General features: G+C 45.2%; 1 protein-coding gene across 7 annotated transcripts in view; it reads right to left on the reverse strand.

The window, feature by feature from the left end:
- LOC135460517 (ubiquitin-associated protein 1-like) overlaps nucleotides 1-23,776 on the reverse strand; it is a 104,870-nt gene that overhangs the window by 14,017 nt on the left and 67,077 nt on the right. For 5 of the 7 annotated variants that reach the window (XM_064737379.1, XM_064737380.1, XM_064737378.1 and 2 more), the window contains 4 exons: nucleotides 12,473-13,399; nucleotides 4,219-4,254; nucleotides 3,589-3,786; nucleotides 2,044-2,145 (listed from right to left, as the gene is read on the reverse strand). In XM_064737379.1, the coding sequence (XP_064593449.1) occupies nucleotides 2,044-2,145; nucleotides 3,589-3,786; nucleotides 4,219-4,254; nucleotides 12,473-13,399 (1,263 nt within the window). The remainder of the gene's footprint in view (nucleotides 1-2,043; nucleotides 2,146-3,588; nucleotides 3,787-4,218; nucleotides 4,255-12,472; nucleotides 13,400-23,776) is intronic. The other 2 variants (XM_064737382.1, XM_064737381.1) reach the window with 2 other exon arrangements.

The raw sequence follows: 23,776 nt of genomic DNA on the forward strand, positions 1-23,776 counted from the left end.
AAGTTTAGCACACAGCCAATCTTCAGTGACTGGGCACCCCATAGGGTGGATTTCTACACCCCAAGTACAGCCCATTCCAATGGTTGGAGAAAGTCTGCTCACACCACAGTTGGCAGAGCTCTGGGTGCAGTAGCCCAAGGAGCCTCACCTTCAGTTCCCTGGGTTCGCAGGCCTGCATTTCTAAACGTCTCTTCATCAAAGGGCACCAAAGTTCAGTCTGCAGGGGTGTCTCTCCCAGTAGGAAATTTGTCAGCCTGGCTTAACAGACTCATATTAATGTCACCATGCTCCCCCACATCTCCTAACTACTGTTGCATCTGAATTTTTTTAAAGTTACGTTGACTTTGAGAACAGCACAGTAGCCCTTGATATCAAAAGGCTCTTCCTTTGTTTGCAAGCACATCACAAAGTCCAAGAAAGGCAAGAAGGTATATATATGACATCAGTAGCAGCTGACATCATCTACCTGGACTTGTACAAAGCATTTGACACTGTCCCACATGACATCCTTGTCTCTAAACTGGAGAGACATGGATTAAAAGGGTGCACCACACGGTGCATAAGGAATTGGCTGGACGGTCGCACTCAAAGAGTTGCAGTCAAGGGCTCAATGTCCAAGTGGAGACCAGTGATGAGTGGTGTTCTTCAGGGGTTGGTATTGGGACCGGTGATGTTTAACATCTTTCTTGGTGGCATGGACAGGGATTGAGCGCACCCTCAGTAGATGAGACCAAGCTGTGTGGTGCAGTTGACACACTAGAGGGAAGGGATGCCATCTAGAGTGACCTTGACAGGTGGGCCTGTACAAACTTCATGAAGTTCAACAAGTCCAAGTGCAAGGTCTTGAACCTGGGTCAGGGTAAACACTGGGATCAATACAGGCTGGGGGATAAATATATTGAGAGCTGCTCTGCTGAGAAGGACTTGGGGGTGCTAGTACATGAGAGGCTGGACATAACCCAGCTGTGCGCACTTGCACCCCAGAAAGCCAAGTGTATCCTGGGTTGCATCAAAAGCAGTGTGAGCAGCAGGTCAAGGGAGGTGATTCTCCCGCTCTGCTCTGGTGAGACTTCATCCAGAGTACTGCATTCAGATCTAGGGTCCCAAGCACAAGAAAGATGTGGACCTGTTGGAACGAGTCCAGAGGAGGCCATGAAAATAATCAGAGCGGTGGAGCATCTCTCCAATGAAGACAGGCTGAGAGAGTTGGGATTGCTCAGCATTGAAAAGACAAGGCTCTGAGAAGACTTTGTAGCAGCCTTCAAATACCTAAAGGGGCTACAAGAGAGCTGGAAAATTATTATTTACAAGGGCATGGAGTGATAGGACAAGGGGGGATGACTTTCAGCTGAAAGAGGGTAGATTTGTGTTAGATATTAGGAAGAAATGTTTTACTGTGAAGGTGGTCAGACACTGGAACAGGTTGCCAAGAAAAGTTAGGGCTTTGAGCACCTTTCAGAGGTCCCTGCCTATGGGGGAAGGGGGAGTGGTTTGAACTAGATGATCTTTATGGTCCCTTCCAACTCAAACCATTCTATGTCTGGGGGGTTGGGTTGCACATCTAAAGATTTCATAAAATAACTGGGCACATAACAGACAACCAAACTTTAAAAGATCCTGCTGTCTTCTGAGCTGGCTACTTGCTCCTGTCTCTGTACTTTTGGTGTTTGTAAAACAGCCAAACAATTAAAAAATTTCACAGTCAGGGGAGGCTGGCAGGTTTTAAAAGATAATTTGCTGCTTCTGAAATTGACGGTTTCTGTACCAAGCACCTCGCTCACAAGAGAACTCTGGGTTCAAAACATTGCAACCAGAATAAGCAGGGTCTTGAAAAAATCCTGTCTCCATAAAAATGCACACAAGTGAGAATGATAAAGGAACATGGTATAATTCTAATGCTTTAACACATAGTCACTTTATCACATCAGGAATGCCCTTCAGCAGTCAGTTTTGGAAGCAAGGTGGCATTACCACAAAAGCCAGAATTACATCATCCAGAGGAACTGCACATTGCCTCTATTCCTGTACACATTGTGTCCTCACCTTCTCCTCTGAACACTGGTACATTTCCAAAGCTGCTTCAACAAGAAGTGGATCAAAGCCCTTCTCACAAAGCTGTCCATGTACAAACAGGTAATCCAAAACCTGTGGGAATGAAGAGAAGAAACTAAGCTTTCAGAGCAGCATCTGCAACACATGGCTGAATACCGTCTTTGTACATGCAGAGGTGCTCAGCATGACTTTACCCCAGGCTTTACCAGGAACTCAGATAAAATTCTTCCTAGTAGATCTGAGACAGTCTTTATGCAAGAACTTGTTCAGAGAAAGCAGATTAGCTCTTTTGTCCTCCTGTATTCTCCCACCAGCTCTGAACATCATCTGCTCTAGTCAAAACAGTCTCACAAGCCAATTTTTAGAAGTTTAACTGTGCTTTTTATACTACAAGTTTTTAAGATGAAACTGTAGATTCAACAGTCAAGATGTCTCAGCTTTTAGCTTTCTCTCAGTCAGTCACAAGAGCTAATGCAATCTGAAAGCATTCAGTCTTTAAAGATCAACTCAGCATACTAGTGAGTGAGCTGCAAATCCCAGCTCACATGCACAGAAACCACTGCCAAATTTCTTATCTGTCCTCAATTTTGAGAGGTGGGGGAAATGTCTGATAGGTAATGCTAGGTCCACAAAATAACACAGCTTGCAAATACAGCAGGATTTAAAACCACCATCCTAAGGGACATATTTTTAAATTTGATACTACAGTTCACTCCAGCACACAGCTTAAATCACTTTTGATATGTAGGTGGTGGGCAAGCAGATCAGCTCCGCAAGGAGTCACTGGGACGCTCCTCCTCCCCAGGCAACAGGCACAGTCCTGCTAGGCAATGCTCTGCACACAGTTTACCAAGGGTTTCCCACACAGAAAGTTTGGCCACACTCTTCCTGCTTTAAAATGTTTGAAGCAGATCCAAGACACAGAGCCACACTTCACCCTGTCGCACTTAATGTTCAATGACCTGGTTTTAGCAAGTGTTTGAGGCAACACAATGAGGCAGGAAGCAACACAGCACACTTAAAGAAAGTTGGTCAGTCATGCCTTGCAAGAGGCTTTCAGGGATGTAAGCCTGCAGGGGCAAAATCCCTCTCTACAAGTATAGACATCAGCATTGCAACCCATGCTCAGAACAAGGGAAGTTGGCTGGTTTATTGTCACATGGCACAAAGCATGGCATAGAGCCATGCTAAGCTTCCTTTGGATGGTTTTGTGGCTTCTGGGAAGGCCCAGTACCTCTCCCAGCTTAACATGGAGCATAGGGCCCATCCCAAGCTCAGTGCAGCTCTTACCCAGCATCCACAGGTGTGGTTGACTCAGTTTCTCATCAGAAACAAGTGTGGATGCTCTTTTCTTTGGTTTTGGGAGCCTTTATTACTAGCTGACAACTTCTCTAGTGGTTAACACCATGGCAGTTACAGGCTGCAACCCCTTGTTAGAATAAATATATTCCCCCTATACATTTTGTAAACCTAGGTTTGTTTCTCAGCAGAATCAGCATCCAGTCAAGGGTTTCTTCCCACTGCACAAGCTCTTACCTGGTCTATGTTCTGCCCCTTCTTCTTCATGGCTTTCAGGACGTCCTCAGGTGCATACCCCATGTTGACAACTGTCTCTATGCACTGCCTCTCACTAGCAGAGAGGGCCTGCTGTAGTTCAGGAGCAGGGTCACCTGACAGTTTTGTGCAGCTGATATTATTGGGCACTTTAGACACTGGGAAATTTTGGTGTGTTACCTAAAGGGGAAAATCCAGAGGCTGAGGTGATGGCCATCTGCATCCCTTCATCCTGTTTCTGGCTAGTGCAGAACCAGGATACCCCATATAATTAATCCAAGAGGCTTTCTAGACTGCCCTTGGGAAGTTACTCACTGTTTGGATGAAACCAACAGTGCACAGTCTGATTCCCACCATACTTTTTTAACCCTCAAAACAGCAACCAGCAACTCAGATTCTTGCCAATATATCCTTTCCCACCAGTGGACGAAAACATTTCAGTGCCCAACCATATGATATAGTCAACCCTGTACCTCAGCAGAAGCATGCAGATTGCTTCCTTTACCCCCAGTTTACTCATCACCTATGATTTTCTGTACTCAAAGGCACACTATTTCTGGAGATTTTCAGAAACATGATCCAATGCAAGCACACAGGTATTTGGGAACTTACCATAAGTATTTTTGTTTCCTTGTAGTCTGGGTGCACCTGTTGGACAACACACAAATAAGATGTCTATGAACATTATGCACCAGTGAACAGAATTTGCTACAGCTGTGGAGGAAGGGTTTTATGGGAGAGATCTGGGAATAAGTCTACTATACTAGGGAGACTTGTGGTCTGATCAGGTTTCCACATGTGAGATGCAGACATTACACAGTTATGTGAAGTTATAGAATAGACATCATAAGGATAATTTCTTCTTTCAGCACTCTATAAAAACAGATTATATGTCAAGAAGGATGTGTCCCCTCTCATAATAATTGTAAGCTTTTTTATTCTGTCACTGTGACTTCTACGTGTTCACAAAGCTCAGTGTAACACGCTGGCTGAATGACAGTGATAATTTTAAAATCATTGCCTAAAGACTTTCCTATTTTTTTTTGACCATGAGGAGTAAGAGAAACACGTACCTCTTTTCTACTCTCAAAGCACTTCATTTCATACACCTGTGATGGATGCACTCAACCCCCTTAACTAAACCTGCAGTAGTTTGATACAGGCTCCAAAGGAAGTAAAGGTCTGAGCTGCAGTTCTATGAAACACAGGAGCAGAGAGCATCGATGCATATGAGCTTGGAACATGATTTTGCAATTAATACATGAATTGTCTGTGACTTTTCCAAGATGCATTTATCAAGGACCAAAGAAAGTTGTGGGTTTAAGAAGTCTCATGCATGCTTTTCCCATCATATGCAATTTGACAACGAGCCAAACACTTTATCCCATATATATGACAGTCTAAGTGAGCCACCTTTGAGCTCTCCCTGTTAGGCAGTGTGGCTGCAGGGCAATTGTCTCTTCTTGAGCTGGGATGCCTCTCAAGGTTGCTCCTGGAGGCAAAGACACTTTTTATCAACAACAGATCTTTTGATGAGTCCAATTTGAGTTCTCTCTAAATTGCAACTGGACTGCACACCAGTGACTTTCCCCTTGAGCTGGGATGTCTCTCAGTTTTTGATATTCTTTGCCTGAGGTGGAGATACCCTTTATTTCACAACAGATCCTTGGCAAGTGACTGTTAGCATGCTGAATTAATACTAATGAAATCCACGTGGCTAATTCCATTGGACATAAACCATTGTCCAAGCCTGATACTAAAATTGGACCTAGCTGCACCTAAGCTCTGTCAGGAGTTGAGAAACCAAGGGGGTCCACTATGAACCTTGTGATTCAACAGGAGGGTGTCTCTTACCCTTTTGCATCTTTGGTCTCTGTGTAAATGATTCTAAATCAATTTTAATTTGATTTTCTTTTGTATATTTCATCCATGTAGTAAGTAATAGAGCGAACCTTGCCATCAAACTTTGTTAAATCGCACTTTTATAAATTCATATTAAAACCACTTTTGCTAATACTTTTGATGGTGATTCTTTAAGTGACCTAAATCACTTATCAATGCCACCACCATATACGAGCAAAATGGCACACTGGCTAAAAAGAATATGCAATTTTTCTACCAGTGCCCAAAACTTGGTCCCATTCTCAGTACACCAACAAGGCTGGATAATGTTCCTTGCTGTATACCTCCTCCATTTCTGCAGAACCAGGCTGCCTGAGGGCAGAATCAACCCTCCACTTTATATTACTTTACTCAAGATAACAGCAGTGCAAAATCAGAACTCTGCCCTTTTCAATTAATCAATTTCAAAGTCTTCCTGCATTTTAAATCAAATTTTAAAAGACTGCAAGAAATTACTTTGGACCAAGGGCCTATGTTTATTGCCTTTCCTTAATATCTTTTAAAGCCAACATAGATTGCTTGAAAGTTTGTCTACATCTTTCAGAAAGGCCTTCTTTGGGCCCAAACTGAAAAAAGCAAACAAACAAACAAAAACCCCAGACAAACCAAAAAACCACCACAACAAAAAAAGCCCTATTCACAGAAAAACAATTTTGAGATTATATGTTAGGATTTTGGCAAATTCTATCTATTGGGGGAGGGAAGGAGAGAATAAAAAGGGGAGAGGGGGAAGCCTTGTTCTGCATTTCTACCCATTTTCATCTCCAGGGTAATAATTTATCTTCTAGGACACAAAGCCTGAGAAATCATGTTTGGTCTGATGGACTGGTTTGTGCAAGAAACTGTCCTCATGGTGGTAGAGGGGTTCAAAGCTCTTCACACACACCCTTCCTCCAGATACTTTTGCCAAAGCAAAAAGCACTAGAATATGGGATACACTGAAGTGGGGTTCTAGAGTAGCCCTGAAATCAGCTGGTTATCAAACTGAAGGATGATGCTTTGTTATAAATGCTGCAGCCAGGAAAACCAAGACTGCTTCTTAGACTAGACATTCAAGACTCCAGGACCAACTCCTCTTTCTCAATGTATTTGAGCTTAACAACCTGTGTTTGAGGTCAGCGATTTCCAGTGGAGGAGGGAAACAGCTAAAGGAATTTTGGGGGACAAAGCTAGGACTGGTCATTCATCAGTCATGCCCCCTTACATCTCAAACTTGCATTTCAGTGCCTTCCAAGAAGCAAACATACATTGCTTTCAGTATGAACTTGTACACTGTGCCTACTTTTAGGGACTTTATAGGCCAGGAGCCCTGTCTGCAGCTGGTGTGACTGCATACATCATGCTACTGCAGCAATATATATTCTGAATGGTCTACCAGGAACGCCCCATTCTCCAGCAACCTGATTTCTTTAACTGCATCATACTAATCAGGTTTCTGATCAGCTTTGTTTAATTCCAATCTGCTGACTTTACTAATCATTTCTCCCCTTTGCCAATGCTGCAAAAAGCAAACTAGTGAGCTTCAAAAAAAAAAAAAAAAAAAACCCAAACAAAACCAAACAACCAAGACAAAAAAACCCCCACCATAAACACACTGAGGAGAAAGGACCACTCAGAACAGAATCAATGCAGTCTCAGAGAAATCACAAGTTTATTTCTATCCAAAGAACCCTAGATCAAATTCACTGGTAAAGTATAAACTCCAGTGGAAACTCCAAATCCAAAGTTACAATTTCTAGTCTTGTGAGAAAAAAAAAAAAAATTATATTTCAAAGCCACTGGGAAATACACTGGGACATATAATTGTTCTGAGGCTTTCTAAAAAGGACAGGCTTATTCTTGTGTAATCTTGAAGGGAAACATGCCCCTTCTACTCCCAGTAACAGAGATGACTGTGACTTCCTTCTATCATTTTCACATTCTGAGGAATTTTGTTACATTTACTTCAATTACAATTTCAAAATTTTGTTGCATTTAAAAATCATGTCCAAGGAAGAACTGGACATGACACTCAGTGCTCTGGTCTAGTTGACAAGGTGGTGATCGGTCAAAGGTTGGACTCAATGATCGTAAAGGTCTTTTCCAACCTAAATGATTCTGTGATTAAATTTCCTGCAATTCAGCTGTCCTTTTCCAGCCATTGGGACCATATTGTGGAAATATGAAACAAGTACATTCTGAAGTCTAGTTCTGTTGGCATACCTATTTCTTGGTTTGCTACTTCCAAAATAGAAACAGTTTCAAATTAATATCTTGATTACTTCTCCTAATAAAACTATTTTTTGTTTATCAGTTTGTATCTTTCCTTACAGCATTCTTGAGAATATACCTTTGCTCCTAGTCTTTAATCAGTTCTAATCCAGCATAGAGATTTGAATAGTCAAGAGTGAAAATGTGGTCATCTAGTTGTAAGTGATCTTTCATATTAACCACTAGAGATGTGTCATACTTCAAGTTTTCACCTCTGAGCTACATACGAGGATAGTCACCTCTCAAACCTGTGATCTGTAACAGTGGGCAGTTGCTCAGCATGCTGCTGTTTCTGTCAAAGTTTACTGTATTAAATTTGTTCTAGTAATCAATAAACAGCTGTTCTCTTGTGCTGAAAAATACACTAGTTGTCAGAATACTGTAATTCACAATCAATAATGCATTCACCTAAGTCTGAAAAGAGATGAGAGAGCAGGAGAGTAGCAGTGTCACTTGTTTCAGAGCACATGGTGTAACAAAACCCTGTAGTATGTCAGTAAGGCCACAGAACCACTGAAACATCATTTATATTGGAGAGAAATAGTCAGATTATTTTAGAGCCAGCTAGAGGATTTCACCATACAGCTTTCACTAGGCTTCATGAGTACTGGTGTTCAGATCTTAGGTTCTTTGGGGAAAAAAAAATAACAAGCTTACTGATGTGCTGGTTTTGGCTGGGGTTGTTAGCTTTCTTCACAGTACCTAGTATAAGGTTGTGTGCTGGAAAGACTGTTGATAACATAGAGGGGGTTTTTATTATTACTGTTGAGCAGGGTTTGCACAGTGTCAAGGCCTTTTCTGCTTCTTGTACCGCCCTGCCAGTGTAAAGGATGGGGATGCACAAGAAGTTGTGAGGAGACACAGCTAGGACATCTAACCACAACCAACAAAAGGGATATTCCATACCCTATGACATCATACTCAGTATATAAAGACAGGGGAAGAAGGAGAAAAGGGGGAGACATTTGGAGTGATGGCATTTATATTCCCAAGTAACTGTTATGTGTCATTTCACAGCTGTAAAATAGCTGAACACATGGGAAGTAGTGAATTAATTCCTTGTGTTGCTTGGCTTGTGCACACAGCTTTTGCTTTCCCTAGTAAACTGTCTATCTCAACTCACAAGTTTTCTATCTTTTACCCTTCCAATTCTCTCCACAATCCCACCGGCAGGGGAATGAGCAAATGGCTGTGTGGGGCATGGTTACTGGTTGGAGTTAAACCACAACAGTCCTTTTTGGCACTCAACATGGGGATCAAAGGGTTCAAGATAACAGATTTGATTGGAATGTGCTAGGACAAATTTATAGCTGTTAGTGCTGTTTATTAATTGGCAGGGTCCTGCGCTTGCCATGGGCTTGCTTGCCTGACTGTTTTAGAGTCTAGTGCTCACTAGTGGCTGGTTTTTGCTTCCTCTGCTTTCTGTAGTGCTGTGCTACTCATCACCTCACTGTATTGTGCCTGGGAGTGTTTAGATAACAGCAATGGTGATATGCCTGGGCTGGCAGATTGCCAGGGCACTGCTGCTGTAATGGACAGGCTGGAACTCCAGTGTGAACTCAAGTTGAAGGGACTGTGACCTATGGATGAGTCCACACAGGAGCAGAGATCCACCTGCAGCCTGTGGAGGAGCCTCACAGAGGAGCATGTGGATATCCAAAGGAGACTGTGATCCCATGAGAAGCCAGCACTGGAGCAGGCTCCTGGCAGGACCTGTGGAGAGAATAGCCCATACTGGAGCAGGTTTGCTGTCAGGATTTGTGAGCCCATGAGGGACCTACACTGGAGCAGTTTGTGAAGAACTGCAGCCCATGGGAAGGACCCATATTGGAGAAGTTTGTGGAGGACTGTCTCCCATGGGAGGCACCCCATGCAGGAGCAGGGGAAACAAGGATTCCTTGCAGTCTGTGGTGCAGACCATGGTGAGGAAGCTGTCTCCCTGCAGCCATAGAGGACTATGATGGGGACTAATAATGGTGGACTCTAGCAGGAAACCCCTTGTTGCAGCCAGGCTGGAAACAAGGGGAGTTCATTGCAGTGTTAAACGCTATAACCTGGCCCAAAAGGACCAGGGGTGGAGATTGTAATGGATATACCTTTAAATTGTTGCCAGACATTATTTGAATTGTATGTTACAGGAATTACTATGACAGTGTCATGGTTTAAGCCCAGCTGGAGATTAAACACCATGCAGCCACTCGCTCAACCCCCCCCTCTCCTATTCCGCCCCCGTGGAATGAGGAAAAGAATCAAAGTAAAACTTGCAACTTGAGAAAAGAGCAGTTTAATTATTGAAAATAAAGTAAAATACAGCGATAATGGCAAATGATGATAATGATAATAAAAAGGGAAAAAACAAGTGATGCAAAATGCAATTACTCAACACCTGCTGACCAATGCCAGACACCCTCTTCCTCCTTCCTTCCTGAATCCAGATTGGCTGCCCTTCTGGGTAACTCCCAACAGTTTAAAAACTGAGCATGACGTTCTAAGGTTTGGAATATCCCTTTGGTCAGTTTGAGTTACCTGTCCCAGCTATGCCCCCTCCCAGTGTCTTTTGCAAATCTCCTTATTGGCAGAGCATGAGACAAGGAAAAAAGAAGTCCTTGACTAAGGATAAACATGACTTAGCAAAAAACTGAAACACTGCTGTGTTATCAACACCATTCTCATTCTGAATCCAAAACACAGCACTGTAACAGCTACTGAGAAGAAATTTACTCCAGCTGAAACCAGGACAAACAGAAACCAAATGAACGAATGGAGGAGAGAAGCCTTAAAAGCAGCAGTGTCCTGATCTGCAGAATAAGGGAATGATATCTGTGTATTATATCAAAGAATGGGAAGGAGTGGGGTGGTTAATGAGCTTGTATTGGATAGTGTAGGACCTGCACATTATGTAAACACCATGGAATTGTCTTAGGATAGAAATGGAAGATATGGCTGGGGGTGTGTATTCTATTGCCTTCTGTTAGAGGTGGGGCAGTTATCTTCTGTTAATTGGGCCGCCTGTTAAAACCAGGTGGGGCAGTTTTCTTTATCTCTTCCACAACCAATCCTCTCTCTGGGGAAATATCCTCTGTTAATGGGCCATTGAGTCTCACTGCATGACTGATGAAATTACATCATCCCATTGTATGATGCTCTGTTCAGGGGGAGGAGCCAAGCATTCCTACCTGGATATAATCTGAGATTTGGAACACCATAGCAGCCTTTTCTAATGGATTCCCAGAGGAAGACCAGGCCCATCTACACCACCACTGGATCTCCAGAGGAAAACTACACCCTTCTCCAAGATCACTGCTTCAACAGAACCACATCTGTCACTCCAAGAGGACTGCAGCCACCACTTAATTGGACTGCTACCAACACCCTGACCAACAGGGTGTCAGGTCATATTCTGACTCTGTCAGTATTGTTTCGTATTACTGCATTTTTATTTTATTTTAATTTTCTTTCCTAATGAAGAACTGTTATTCCTACGCCCATATCTTTGCCTGAGAGCTCCTTAATTTCAAAATTATAATAATTTGGATGGAGGCGATTTACATTCTCTATTTTAAGGAAGTCTCCAGCCTTCCTTAACAGACACCTGTGTTTTCACACCAAAACAGGAATAAGGGGTGGAATGTACTGGTTTTGACTGAGGTAGAGTTAATTTTCTTCACAGGAGCTAGTATGGACTAGTATGTTTTGGATTTGTGCAGAAAACGATGTTGATAGCATAGAAATGTTTTTGTTATTGCTGAATAGCATTTGCACAGCATCAAGGCCTTTTTTGCTTGTCTGCTTCTGATTGTCTCTCCATTCCTGCTGGCAGGGGAATGATGCGAGTGGCTGCCTGGAGCTTTGTTGCTAGCTGGGGTCTAACCTCAAAACTTACTCAAATTTCTGCTCTTATTCCTAGACAATAACTGGTGTGAAGTTGTGTCCCCAAAATAATTTTGGAACTTGCTACCAGTTTGAAGAAATGAAACATAAAATTCCTGTCTCAGAGCTGTACAGCAACCAACTGTGACGTAAGTGATCCAAGATTTTCCTCCAGACTGCTTTTAGTATTCAGAAAGCAATCCTTGCCCCCTCCTTTACAAGGAAGACAGTAAATTTAAAAAATTATCTCACAAAGAAAATAAATAAATTAAACATTTAAAAAAAAGACAATTCTTTCACTCCAGGTTAACTGCAAGCACTTTTTCTCCCAAGTGACAAAGCACATGTGTCTTTTAATTTGTGATTGCATCTATTCCTTGAAAAGCTGGCATTTCCACTATTTCCAGCTAATATATCAGCAAACTGAAGAACAAATCTAGAAGAGATTTAATTCAAAACATAAAAGCAGTTCAGAATCTTATATATCTCAGTTGGATAAGACAAAACACAAGATTGTACAAAGATCTCATATGCTTATCTCAGTGGTGTGCAACTATGAACAAGTACCAAAAAGCTGAAAGCAAAATCACCAAAACTGGTCTAAAAATATTAGATTTAGGGGAACGTGTGAAGTAATAATCTGAGGTTCAGAACTGCCAGCATGAAGAGCTGTTTAATTGATCAATTTGCAACATAAATGAAGAAGAACTACCGCACATGATCTATACATCTCTCCCATTAAATGAACGTAAAACCACAGGACATTTTAGAAGCAACATCTGTCTCTGCACCTTGAAAACTCCACATCTCCCCAGCAACCCCAACTCTAATCCACTGTGTTTACCATAATCGCTGTGCTTTGAGATGATTCTTCTGTACAAACTGTTGATGCAGCCAGGGAAGGCAGTCTGGATGAAGAGGATAATGTTGATGTCTCCATGCCACTGTCCTCATTTAGAGCAGAAAGACCCACCATATGGTGTCCATTCAGTTCACTGGTTTTACTCTGAGCACAGGTCTGCAAAGAGCTGAGAAAAGTGTCGTTGTGGAGACAGGTAGTGCTGTGGAAAGTGCTCATAAGCTTTGGTGATTTTTGATCACTCTCATCAGAGTCAAGTTTAGGAAAGGACAGGGATTTGATGTTGCTCACTGAAGTGACAGGGGACAGTGACACCTTGGAAGACAAAGACATCTTTTCACGGTTTCCCAACTGTGGTAAAGTGATAAAGCCATTTGGTTTGTGAAGGGGTTTGAAATCCAATGTAGCCCTTTCTGTGGATGTCAGAACTTTCTCATCTTGCAACACAGACTCAGACTCTACTTTGGGAAATGTATTATCAAATACCTGGGCAATAATAGGCCTAGTAGTACCAACATGAATTTCCAGGATATTTTTTAATTCTTCCTTATCATTGATAGTTTTTAATTCCAGTTTATCAAAAGGGTCTTCTTCACATTCAAAATCAGCTGGGTTGAAGTCTGCTTTTGGATGAGGTGGACTGAGAACCTTTTGCTTCACAGCACTGCTGTTTGCTGGTGTGGGAGTAAGAATATTATTGTGCTGCAGGCTAGCAAGGATGGGGTTAATAGGAATAGGTGTGACTTCAGGGCAAGGTCCCTCTGAGAACCCCATTTTGGTGATGTCCTCTGAAGCTGCTTTTGATTTTGCTAGTGCTTCTTCTGCCTTGTGTGCAGCTTCTCTCTGGGCAGCTTCAATTCTTTTGATATCTTCAGCCCATTCAATTGTTTTCTTTTCCAGTGAGAAGTCATACTGGCCAGGGGTGGAAGGGAAAGGAGAAAAAAGATAAATTATATCATGATCATAGCCACTAATTCTAACAGCAACATAAGAGAATAAGAGCTACATGAATTACCATGGACAGACAAATTTTTCCCAGCACCTCTTGTTTCCCAGAATATCTTGTCTGTAGGTTTAGAGACTGACAAAACCAAAAGACCTCAGAAATAGTTCATTTTGTCTCTAGCACTAAAATCTGTCTATAGTCTAGATTAAAGTATCATATTTTGCTTCCTTCTTACACTTAGTTTTACTGTAGAGCTACTGATCATCTGTTGGAAGTTAAAAGTTTGGGGTTTTTTTTCCTTTCTCTCAGGGAATTTTCTCTCATCTGTTGCCTAAGAGAAAATAATGACTGGTACTTAAGAGAGACAAAATAAGTGGCCAAAGTGGGGGGAAGGGGTGCAGCTAGCTGCAGCCTCTTAGATGAGGGGCTGTCTTTGGGAAGGGGAGAGATACCAGGAGGTTTTGGCTGAGGGGTGAGGGGCTAGGCTCAGCTCTTCTCTCTCTCCTGCTCTTAGGATTAGAGGGAAATGGTCAAGTTGCTCCTACTGCAGGAAGAATTTGCTGCCACCATGTCCTGGAGTGACGTTATGATGCTTGTATCCCCAATCGTGTGTTCTGTTTATGCTGGATATTATATTCTGTGCCTTCAAGACTGGCTCTGAGAGCGAAGGCAGGGAGAAGAAGAAGCACAGAGTTTTGTTATCAGTCTGCTCTCACTCCTCCACTGTGGTGTCTGGGCATGGATGGGGCAGAACACGGCACTCTGTTGGTGTTTAGTTAGTTTAACTAGATGAGGCACAGAAGTTCCCTGGACTGTTTTTCTTTCCCTTTTTTTGGAACTGTTCAAACCTGCTCCGGACTGAGACCCGGGGAAACACTGAGAGCTTGCACTTTGTAGCTTACCAGGGCCTACTCTGGTCAGCAGCCTTTCCCAGTGCCGGAGTGACTGATAAGAGAGTGACCACCCACCAGAGAGATTTTCTGAATTTGTCATCTCTTCAGAGCAGCGAATGAGTTTTGTCATCTGCTATTGTTCATTTTGTTGTGCTAGAGAGTGCTTTGCCTGTTAAATAAACAGGTTTTTTTCAACTTCTCTCTGAGGAAATCCTTCCCGAACTGGTTGGGGGGAGGGGTCATGTGGGTTTGCTTTCTTGGGGGGGCCCCTTTTGGAGGTTTTCTCCCACATTTGCCTAAAACTAGGAAAAATTTTTGGCGCCCAACACATGGCTCGAGAGAGTGGAAAAAAACCTTTTCTAATTGTATTTTAGTTGCTATTACTCTCTGTTGGTATAGAGCAGTTAGTAGCCATGTTGTTTGAATTCATAATGTCTCTTGGGGTGAAGGCTTGCATGTGTTCCTGGTCCCTAGGTTTTTTTGAGTTCTTAATATGTCTATGGTCCCTAGGTTTATTTTCTTATCCAGAAATAGCTCCGGTATTGTCCCCAATACATAGTTTTTGCAGTAGAGGAGCACTGATTAGAATAGTTAATGGGCTGGGCTTGGAGGTAATGACTTGTAGGAAGTTTATAAAGGTGCTAGGGTCTGTTCCAGGTATGAATGGTTCATAGCTATGGTTATGCACCCATTTGGTTAGAGGAGGAGCAGGGGATGAGGCTTTTCAGCCTTTGCTTTCCTTCTTCTCCTCTGAATCTGTTACCTCCCTATTGGAGAATGTTCAGTTTCCCCTAAATGTTAAAGACACCATCTTTCTGGTATTTAATCTGGTAAGCTTCTTCTATACAGTCTGCAGCTTCTCTAGAATGAGGGCTGAGATTCTAGACGGGCTGATGAGACCCCTGACCCAGGAGTAGACCCAGGTGTGGAAAATCCTGGGTGGTGTGGGAAATGGGAGGATTTGGGCAAAATCCTGAAGGAATTTTCTGACCTTATAGTCTGGGACTTTCCACGTGAACAAATTCAGAACCCAGCTGAGGTGGGGAAATACCTGAAAGAGAAGTGCCCTGATGACCCTAAGGAGAAAAAGATCATTGCAATAAGCTGGGCCCTGGCCTATGCTTATTGCACAATTCTAGATACTGTAGGGCAGCAGACAGAGGAAGGGGGGCAGGGAGATAAATCAGCAGCTATCCCAGTCACTCAAGGTGCAGCCAACAGCCCAGTTACGAAGCCAGTAGCTGAACCAGACAATAAACCTAAACCAATGGCTGTTGCTACTAGCACGAGAAGCAGAAAGTGCACAGACAAGACCGATTGACCAGTGGATGATGATGCAGGAGAAGGATCCTTAACAATCCTGACATAAAATCAGGAGTCAAAGCAACTGGCAAAAGATCAGAAGCTAATATTGATTCCTTTTCCCTGAAGGACCTTCGGGGCCTAAGGAAGGATTACACTTGATGACCTGATGAATCCGTAATTAGTTGGTTAGTCCGTCTTTGGGATGTTGCAGGCGAGGCTACAATTCTGGATGTCACTGAAGCAAGGCATTTGGGATCCCTGTCCCATGATCCCATCATTGACCAAGGAATGATGAGGAGGGCTAATCCTCACAGCCTCTGGGCACGGGTCTTGGAAAGTGTAACACAAAGATACCTGTGTGCAGACGATCTCTATATGCAGCAAACCCAGTGGAAGACTATTGTATTTGCTGGGATTGCCCTGACGAAGGCAGGAATGATGCATCTGACTCCATGTTCTCAGAAGGCTAATTTATTATTTTACAATACTATGTTATATTAAAGAATACTATACTATACTACAGAATACAGAAAGGATACTTACTAAATGCTAAAAAGATAATAATGAAAACTCGTTACTCTTTCCAGAGTCTTGACACAGCTTGTCTCCGATTGGCCGAAGAGTCAAAACAACTCACACCAGAATCCAATGAAACAATCACCTGTGGGTAAACAAACTGCAAACACATTCCACATGAGCAAAACAGAGGAGAAGCAAATGAGATAGGAATTGTTTTCCTTTTCTCTGAAGCTTCTCAGCTTCCCAGGAGAAAAATCCTGGGTGAAGGAATTTTTTCAGAGAATGTGAATGCCACAGAAGACTATCGAACAAGAGATCCAACACATGAGAAAAATGGAGTGGCAGAGATTATCTTCTAAGGTGACATAACAACTAGGAATCCAGACTTGGTACCATGTACATCTGTGATGTGGCAAAAACTTGTATGACTTGGGCCACATGAATATGCTTCTGCTTTAGCAATAATAAAGCGGCACGACAGGGATGAGACTGTGCTTGATGTGGCGAAGAAGCTCCAAGCATATGCAGATGATTTACATGGCCCAACACATGCCAGAATCGCAGCGGTGGAAATATGTCTGCAGAAATTAGAAGACAGGATAGAGGTGAATCATAAGTAGCTCAGAGATGGGATTAAAGACCTTCTCCAAATCTCAGCAGTACAGATCAGAGGTTCTGGTATGCAATGCAGATGTTTCCCAGATGGAGAGAGAAGGTACACCCCACGAGCTGAGCTGTGGTTCTTCCTGCGTGATTGCGGAGAAAATATGAAGAGATGGGATGGGATGGAAAATCTACTGCTGCTCTGGCCCAACAGGTGCATGAATTGAAGGAAGGCAAAACTCAGAGAGGAAGTTCAGCAAAAAGAAAGCAGCTCCAGTTGCCCATAGCTGAACTGTCAGGTATGATGATGACATGTCCAATCCCCTTGAAGGAACCTCCAAGACATATGCCCAAGAAAAGAGGGATAACCAGGCTTAGAGGGGCCCTGCCTCTGGCCAGGTAGAGGCTAGGGAAAACCATGTTTTCTGGACTGTGTGGATTCATTGGTATGGCACATCAGAACCACAAAAATAAAAAGCCTTGGTCAATACTGGTGCGCAATGCACATTAATCCCATCAAGACGTGGGGGCAGAATCTGTCTCTATCACTGGCATGATAGGAGGATCACAGGATTTTACTTTGGTGGAAGCTGATGTGAGCCTGACTGGAAATGAGTGGAAGAAACATCCTATTGTGACTGGCCTGTCACAGTCATATTTTCTGAAAAATCCCTTCGCCCAGGATTTTTTCCTGGGAAGCTGGGAAACCTCCGAGAAAAAGGAAAACAAATTCTTATCTCATTTGCTTCTCCTGTGTTTTGCTCACACGTGGAATGTGTTTGGAGATTGTTTATCGAACAGGTGATTATTTCACTGGTTTCATGTGAATTGTTTTGACTTACTGACCAATCAGGGTCAAGCTGTGTCGAGGCTCTAGAGTCATGAGTTTTCATTATCATCCTTTTAGCCTTCTGTAAGTATCCTTTCTGTACTGATTAGTACAGTTTAGTTAAGTAATCTTTAAAATAATATAGTATCATAAAACAATAAATTAGCCTTCTAAGAACATGGAGTCAGATTCATCATTCCCTCCTTCATCTGGGCACCCCGCAAATGGTGACCCCAGATGCTGGCTGTAGCCTGGAGCTGAAGAACCAAGACCCTGATATCAGGCAGAGTTCACAGCCGAGGCTAAACACGCAGAAAATCTGCTGAATTTTCCCATACAGCATGTCAGGAGATCTTCACAGAATTCCTATGCTGACCAGCTTGCTGAAACTGGACACTGTCGCAAGGTACTGTTAACTCTTCCCCTCCTGACAATACTGTCCTACACAAAATGTGGGGGTACAGTTGGGAAGAGGTGCCTTCAGAAACAGAAATTCAATTTTCTCAGTCAGAGGAGAACCCTATGTGGATGTGGAGATTTTGGGCTTTGCAGGACAGAATTCATATTCATATCGATGAGTTCTTCAGATGGGCAAAATTTAATGGGTTTTTCACAGATAGGAGGTCCTCACTGAACCCGAGAGCCTGGCAGACACTGGATCTCTATTTTGGGGAGAAATATGAGCGGGGTGAGGGCATGTGTCGAATTTTTCCAGCGTATGCAGCTCTTTTCTCTGTTCTGAGGAAGAGAACCCCCTTGGGGGGGGCACCTCGTCTTATGCGGGGAGCTACCAGCCCCCTCGCCAGAGCCAATAGAAGAATCCATCCAAGGACAGGAACTGCTGGTTCCAGCTCCCCCGCACGGTGGGGGGGGGGGGGGCCCGTTTTGCCCGCGTCTCAGAAGATATATTCTGCCTCTCTGGAGCATGGGCAAAAGGAGCTGTTTCCCCTCCCTGCTCCCTTCCCCCTTGGGGCGTGTGAGCCATCTTTGCTGGTCTCGCCCCGCCCGCGGAGGGAGGCGGCCGCCGGCCTCCAGCTCGCAGCACCGTCTCTTGCTGTTTCGCCCGGGTTGCCAGGCAACGCAATCGCCAGCAGCGGTGAGCAACGGCAGCCAGTCATCAAGATGGGGCGTGCCTCCGTCGCTGTGTGTGGTCCCGAAAACCTGCGGTAGGTATGAGAGAGCTGCCCGTGGCCCCGCCACCTCCCACGCCGACCCGAGCGCCGCTCCCAACCATCTCTGGAACTGCCCCTCGTGGATTCCAGTGTGTTGCTAAGCAACAGTTCAGCGGCGATGCAGACCGCGCCTGCCCTGCCGCCTCCGCCGCTCCCACTGCATCCGGAAATGCTCCTCGCAAATTCAAGTGTGTTCCTAAGCAATGATTTAGTGGTGCCGCAGAGTGCGCCTGCCCTGTCCCCCCCGCATCCAGGGGAAGCCACGGCAGCTGTTCTGCGATCCGATTTGGTGCCGGCGCCCAGCCTGACAACCCCTCCCGCAGAGATAGAGATCGCGCCAGTGCTGCCCCGCCCGGAACCAAGAGAGAGCGCGGCAGCGCTTCCTCGCGCGCCCCTGCCGCACCCAGCCGCGGTTCCGCCGCCTTCAGGGACTCTGTCCTTCGCATCAGCGTCTGTGTCGGAGCCTGCCACTGGCCTGTCCCTCAGTGGAGGCAGCACAGCTCGACAGCTGTATTCAGGCGCCTCCCAGCTGAACACTTTGAAACTCACTGTTTTTCTGGGACACAGAGTTTTTTGCAGGCCGATTTTCGTGTGGTTGGGGGCTTCTCATTGGGGCTCGGAAGGCCTGATTCCCCCTGCGCGCGTCAGCAGTGTGGGGGAGGTGGCTCCCAGAGGTGCTGCCTCTGGCCTCAGACCTGGAGGGGGTGGAGATGGTGCCGGGAAGCAGAAAGCGGGAACACTGTTGTTTGTACCGCGAAGGCGAGAGGCGCAGTAGATAACAGGCGTTGCTCGCTTGTTCTGGGGAAAGAAGACCCCCAGATCTGGGATGGAGATCCCCGGGAAAGCTTCTCCTTCCCAGCTGCCAGCATGCACCAGTGGTTCTGCGGGGAGAGGGAGGAGGCGTTCGGTCACTCCTGTTGCCAAGGCACTGTCAGCGTGGTGGGGGCAGGCTGTGAGAACAAAAACCCTGCCCTGCGGGCCGGGTCTGGGCCATTTGGCCCACTCACTGCCAGGTTTGGGGGCTTTGATCCCCAGGCCCAGGCCACCGTTCTGTGAGCCAGGTCTGGGGTCCTTGGTCCACCCACCCGGACCAGGGCCAGGGACGCCGTCCTGCCCAGTGGCACAGGGTCCAAAACACCCTCTGCTGCTGCTGTTCTTTCTTAAAAAAAAAAAAAAAAAAGGGAAAAAAGAAAAAAAAAAAAAGGTGGAAAGAGCTACAAGATCAAAGTGCTGGAAAGCCAAGAGTCAGCCTCAGCCCAGGTGGTTCAATTAAAGGTTTCAATATTGTTTGATAAATATCAATGGATTTTTGATAATTGTTGGTGACATTTCTTGGCAGTTCTTTGTTTCAGGATTCTGCAAAGCTGTTTCAGGACCAAGAAGGACCTTCAGAGATGTCAAAGATCAACATCTCCAGTCAATGGACCTTTTCCTGAAACTCAGCTGTTTGGACTTGAAACAATGAAGATTTTTTGCATTTTTTTTTGCATTATCTTATATTGTAAGCCTTGTTTTAGTGTTATGATAGAAGTAGATGTTCTACAGGAAAAGAATCTGCTTGATCATTCTATGGAAGCACTTGACTGACATTTTGATTGGCAATGGATAAACCTCTCGACATGTGTCTGTTCTCTGTTCTGCATGGGCCCAGCAGAAGAATTACAAATGCAGTCTCTTTTTATTTTCTTTATACTATAAAGGGTGACATGTCACAGTCATATTTTCTGAAAAATCCCTTCACCCAGGATTTTCTCCTGGGAAGCTGAGAAGCCTCAGAGAAAAAGGAAAACAATTTCTTATCTCATTTGCTTCTCCTGTGTTGTGCTCACATGTGGAATGTGTTTGGAGATTGTTTATCGAACAGGTGATTATTTCACTGGTTTCATGTGAATTGTTTTGACTTACTGACCAATCAGGGTCAAGCTGTGTCAAGGCTCTAGCAAGAGTCACAAGTTTTCATTATCATCTTTTTAGCCTTCTGTAAGTATCCTTTCTGTATTCTTTAGTATAGTTTTCTTTAAAATAATACAGTATCATAAAAAATTAAATTAGCCTTTGTGACGGTGTTCACAGGGGTTTTCAGGTGAGGGACGAGACGAGAATGTTGACTCCATGTTCAGAAGGCTTGATTTATTATTTTATGATATATATTACATTAAAACTATACTAAAAAGAATAGAAGGAAAAGTTTCATCTCAGAAGGCTAGCCAATCTAAGAATAGAATAGAAAGAATGATAACAAAGGCAGCTGCCTCAGACTCTCTGTCCAAGCCAGCTCTGCTGTGACTGGCCATTAAGTACAAACAAGCACAGGAGACCAATCACAGATGCACCTGTTGCATTCCACAGCAGCAGATAACCATTGTTTACATTTTGTTCCTGAAGCCTCTCAGCTTCTCAGGAAGAAAAAATCTTAAGGAAAGATTTTTAATGAAAAGATGTCTGCGACATGTCACCTTTTATTTAGTTAAATTAAAAAGAAAAGTCTTTGTAATTTTCTCTGCTGGGCTCATGCAGAGGAAAGAACAAACACTTGACAGGTTATCTGTTGCCAATCAAACCTCAGTCAAGTGCTGGTGTGGAATGAACAGGGAAATTCTTCACCTGTAAAACATAAAATTCTATCATATTACTAAAACAATCTTACAATATAAGAAAATGCAAAAACAATGCAAAGAAAATTCAAGTCCAAACAGCTGAGTTTCAGGAAAAGTCCATGGACTGAAGATGTTCCTCTTTGCCATCTCTGAAAGTTTCTTTTGTTCCTGAAACAGGCTTGCAGAATCCTGAAACAACAAATTGCTAAAGAAAAATCCATCAATAGTTATCAAAAATCCATTGACAGTGATCAAATAGTTTAGAGAAAATTTCTGGAATGTCTTGGCCACAGCTCTTTATTGAACCACTTGGGCTGAGGCTAAGTTTTTGGCTCTTCAATGCTTTCGAGCTGCTGCCAGCTCTTTCAACCTTTTTTATTTAATTTTTTCTTTTTTTTTTTTTGAAAGAGCAGCAGCAGCAGACAGCCTGAGAGGTCCTGGGGGACCCTGGCCCTCTTGGAAGGATCAGGAACCCCAGACCTGGCAAACAAAACGGTCGCCCAGGACCTGACGGGGGAAGCAAAACCCCCAAGCTTAAAAGAAGGCCAGGCGGAGGCCCTGGCCCAGGGAACTGAGCCAAACAGCCCAGTCTGGGCCCACGAGGCAGGCTCTGTGTTGTCACAAACCAGCACCCTGCTGCCCGTGCAATGGCAGAATGAGTGACCAAACGCTTCCTTCTCCCCGAACCACCGACCCACATCGGCAGTGGGGAAAAAGAAGCTGTCCCAAGAAACTTCATCTCAGGTCTGGGAATGTTTTTTCCCCACAGCAAGCGAGCGATGATCGCTTCCCGCTGTTTCCTCTGCCTCTGCAATGCAAATGCAAAAGATGTTCCCGCCTCCTGCCCCACGGCACCATGCCAGCCCTTTTCAACCTGGTGACCAGAGGCAAAACTTTCAGGAGCCACCTCTCCCTCGCCGCTGGGATGTGCGAGGGACAGCAGGCACTGCAACCCCCAAGGGGGAACCACCGACCAATCTGCCAAAAACGCTGTTTAAAAGCAGGCAGACGGGCTGCGCCTGTACTCAACTGTCGGGCCATGCCTCCACGGAAGGAGAGGCCGACGCCCCCTTCCCCTGTCCCAGTACCCCCCGCAAGGGCAGCCCCGGGGCAGCCCGAAAAACTCGGGGGGGAAGTCACGCTGGATGCCAGAGGTGCTGCTGGGGGCGGCAGGACCGCGGGCAGCTGTGATGAAGGTCCCGCAGGCTCAGCGCCATTGTCAGCGTCATCCTGAACTGGGATCGGTTTGGCAGAAGCCGACGAGGCTGCTGGGGGGGCCGGTGGGGGCAGCGAGGGTGCGAGAGGTGCGCGGGAAAGTGCCGCCATTGTCTCACTTGGCTCCGAGAGCGGGAGCACAGGAGCGAGCTCTGTCCCTGCGGGAAGAGGCGGGACAGCTGGGGAGAGCAGCGAGGGCGGCACTGGGTCGGCCCTAAGTGCATCCGCAGGCGGCGCAGCCTCGGACGCACGCTGCCGGCAACTGCCAGTGTCTCCAAGTGCGTTGCCTAGCAACACAGGCAAAGCTGCAGGAAGCGGTGCTTCTGAGATCGGCCGCGCATGCGCAGAACCAGCTGGGGCCACAGGCGGGGCTGCTCGGAGAAGCGGCTGCGGGGCGGGTGGGGTGGCCTTGCGGGCTCGGGAGGTGGGGCCCCGGGGACCGGTGCCGCCCGCAGCGCTGAGTGGGGCGGGGTCCACAGGGCTGGCCAAGGCAGTGCTCGTGGCGCTGGATGGGGCAGTGCAGCCCACTCAGATCCCCCCCGAGAGCAACGAGGGGGGGGGGTAAAAAGCGGCTCTGTCTGAGCATGCTCCTAAGACACAGAAAAAAAAGCTTCTTCGGCTGCGGGCAGAACTTCGCCCCCCCCCCGTGAGTCAGGGGGGCTAGGAAGCAGCAGATCGTCTTCCAAAGGATCTTCTCCTGTGGGAACTGGGGAGAATGGGGTCTGCCCCCTGCAATCAGCTATCCACGGAAAGGAAGCTGCTTTCTGTTTCAAGACTGGGAAAAGCATCCTGAATGATGGATGAATCCGTGGGTACCCCAGCCCACGGTCGATGGCAGCTTCGAAAATGGATTCCATGCATTCCCATGTGAACATATCAAGGGCATAGAGCATATCCGTAAAAAAAACCCACGGAATTTTGCTCATAAAAAAACTCATAGAAATGTCTCTCCACCATAGGAATTCTGTCCTCTTCACCCCATTTTTGCCAGAGGGCAATAAGTTTCTCCTCTGAGAATTGAACCTCTGCCTCTGTGGGGACCCTCCCCCACATGTGCAGCCACAATCTGCATAGGGCAGCATCGTCAGGAAGGGAAAAGCTAACAGTACCTTGTGACAGTGTCCACCAGGCTCTGGCAGGTTGCGTGATGCTGCTAGGCTTTCTGGACATCTTCCCTGGAGGCTTTTCAAAAGGTTCTCTTTGTGGTCAG

The sequence above is a fragment of the Zonotrichia leucophrys genome, unplaced genomic scaffold, assembly GCF_028769735.1.
Source record: "Zonotrichia leucophrys gambelii isolate GWCS_2022_RI unplaced genomic scaffold, RI_Zleu_2.0 Scaffold_52_357736, whole genome shotgun sequence".
Classification (NCBI taxonomy): Eukaryota; Metazoa; Chordata; class Aves; order Passeriformes; family Passerellidae; genus Zonotrichia; species Zonotrichia leucophrys.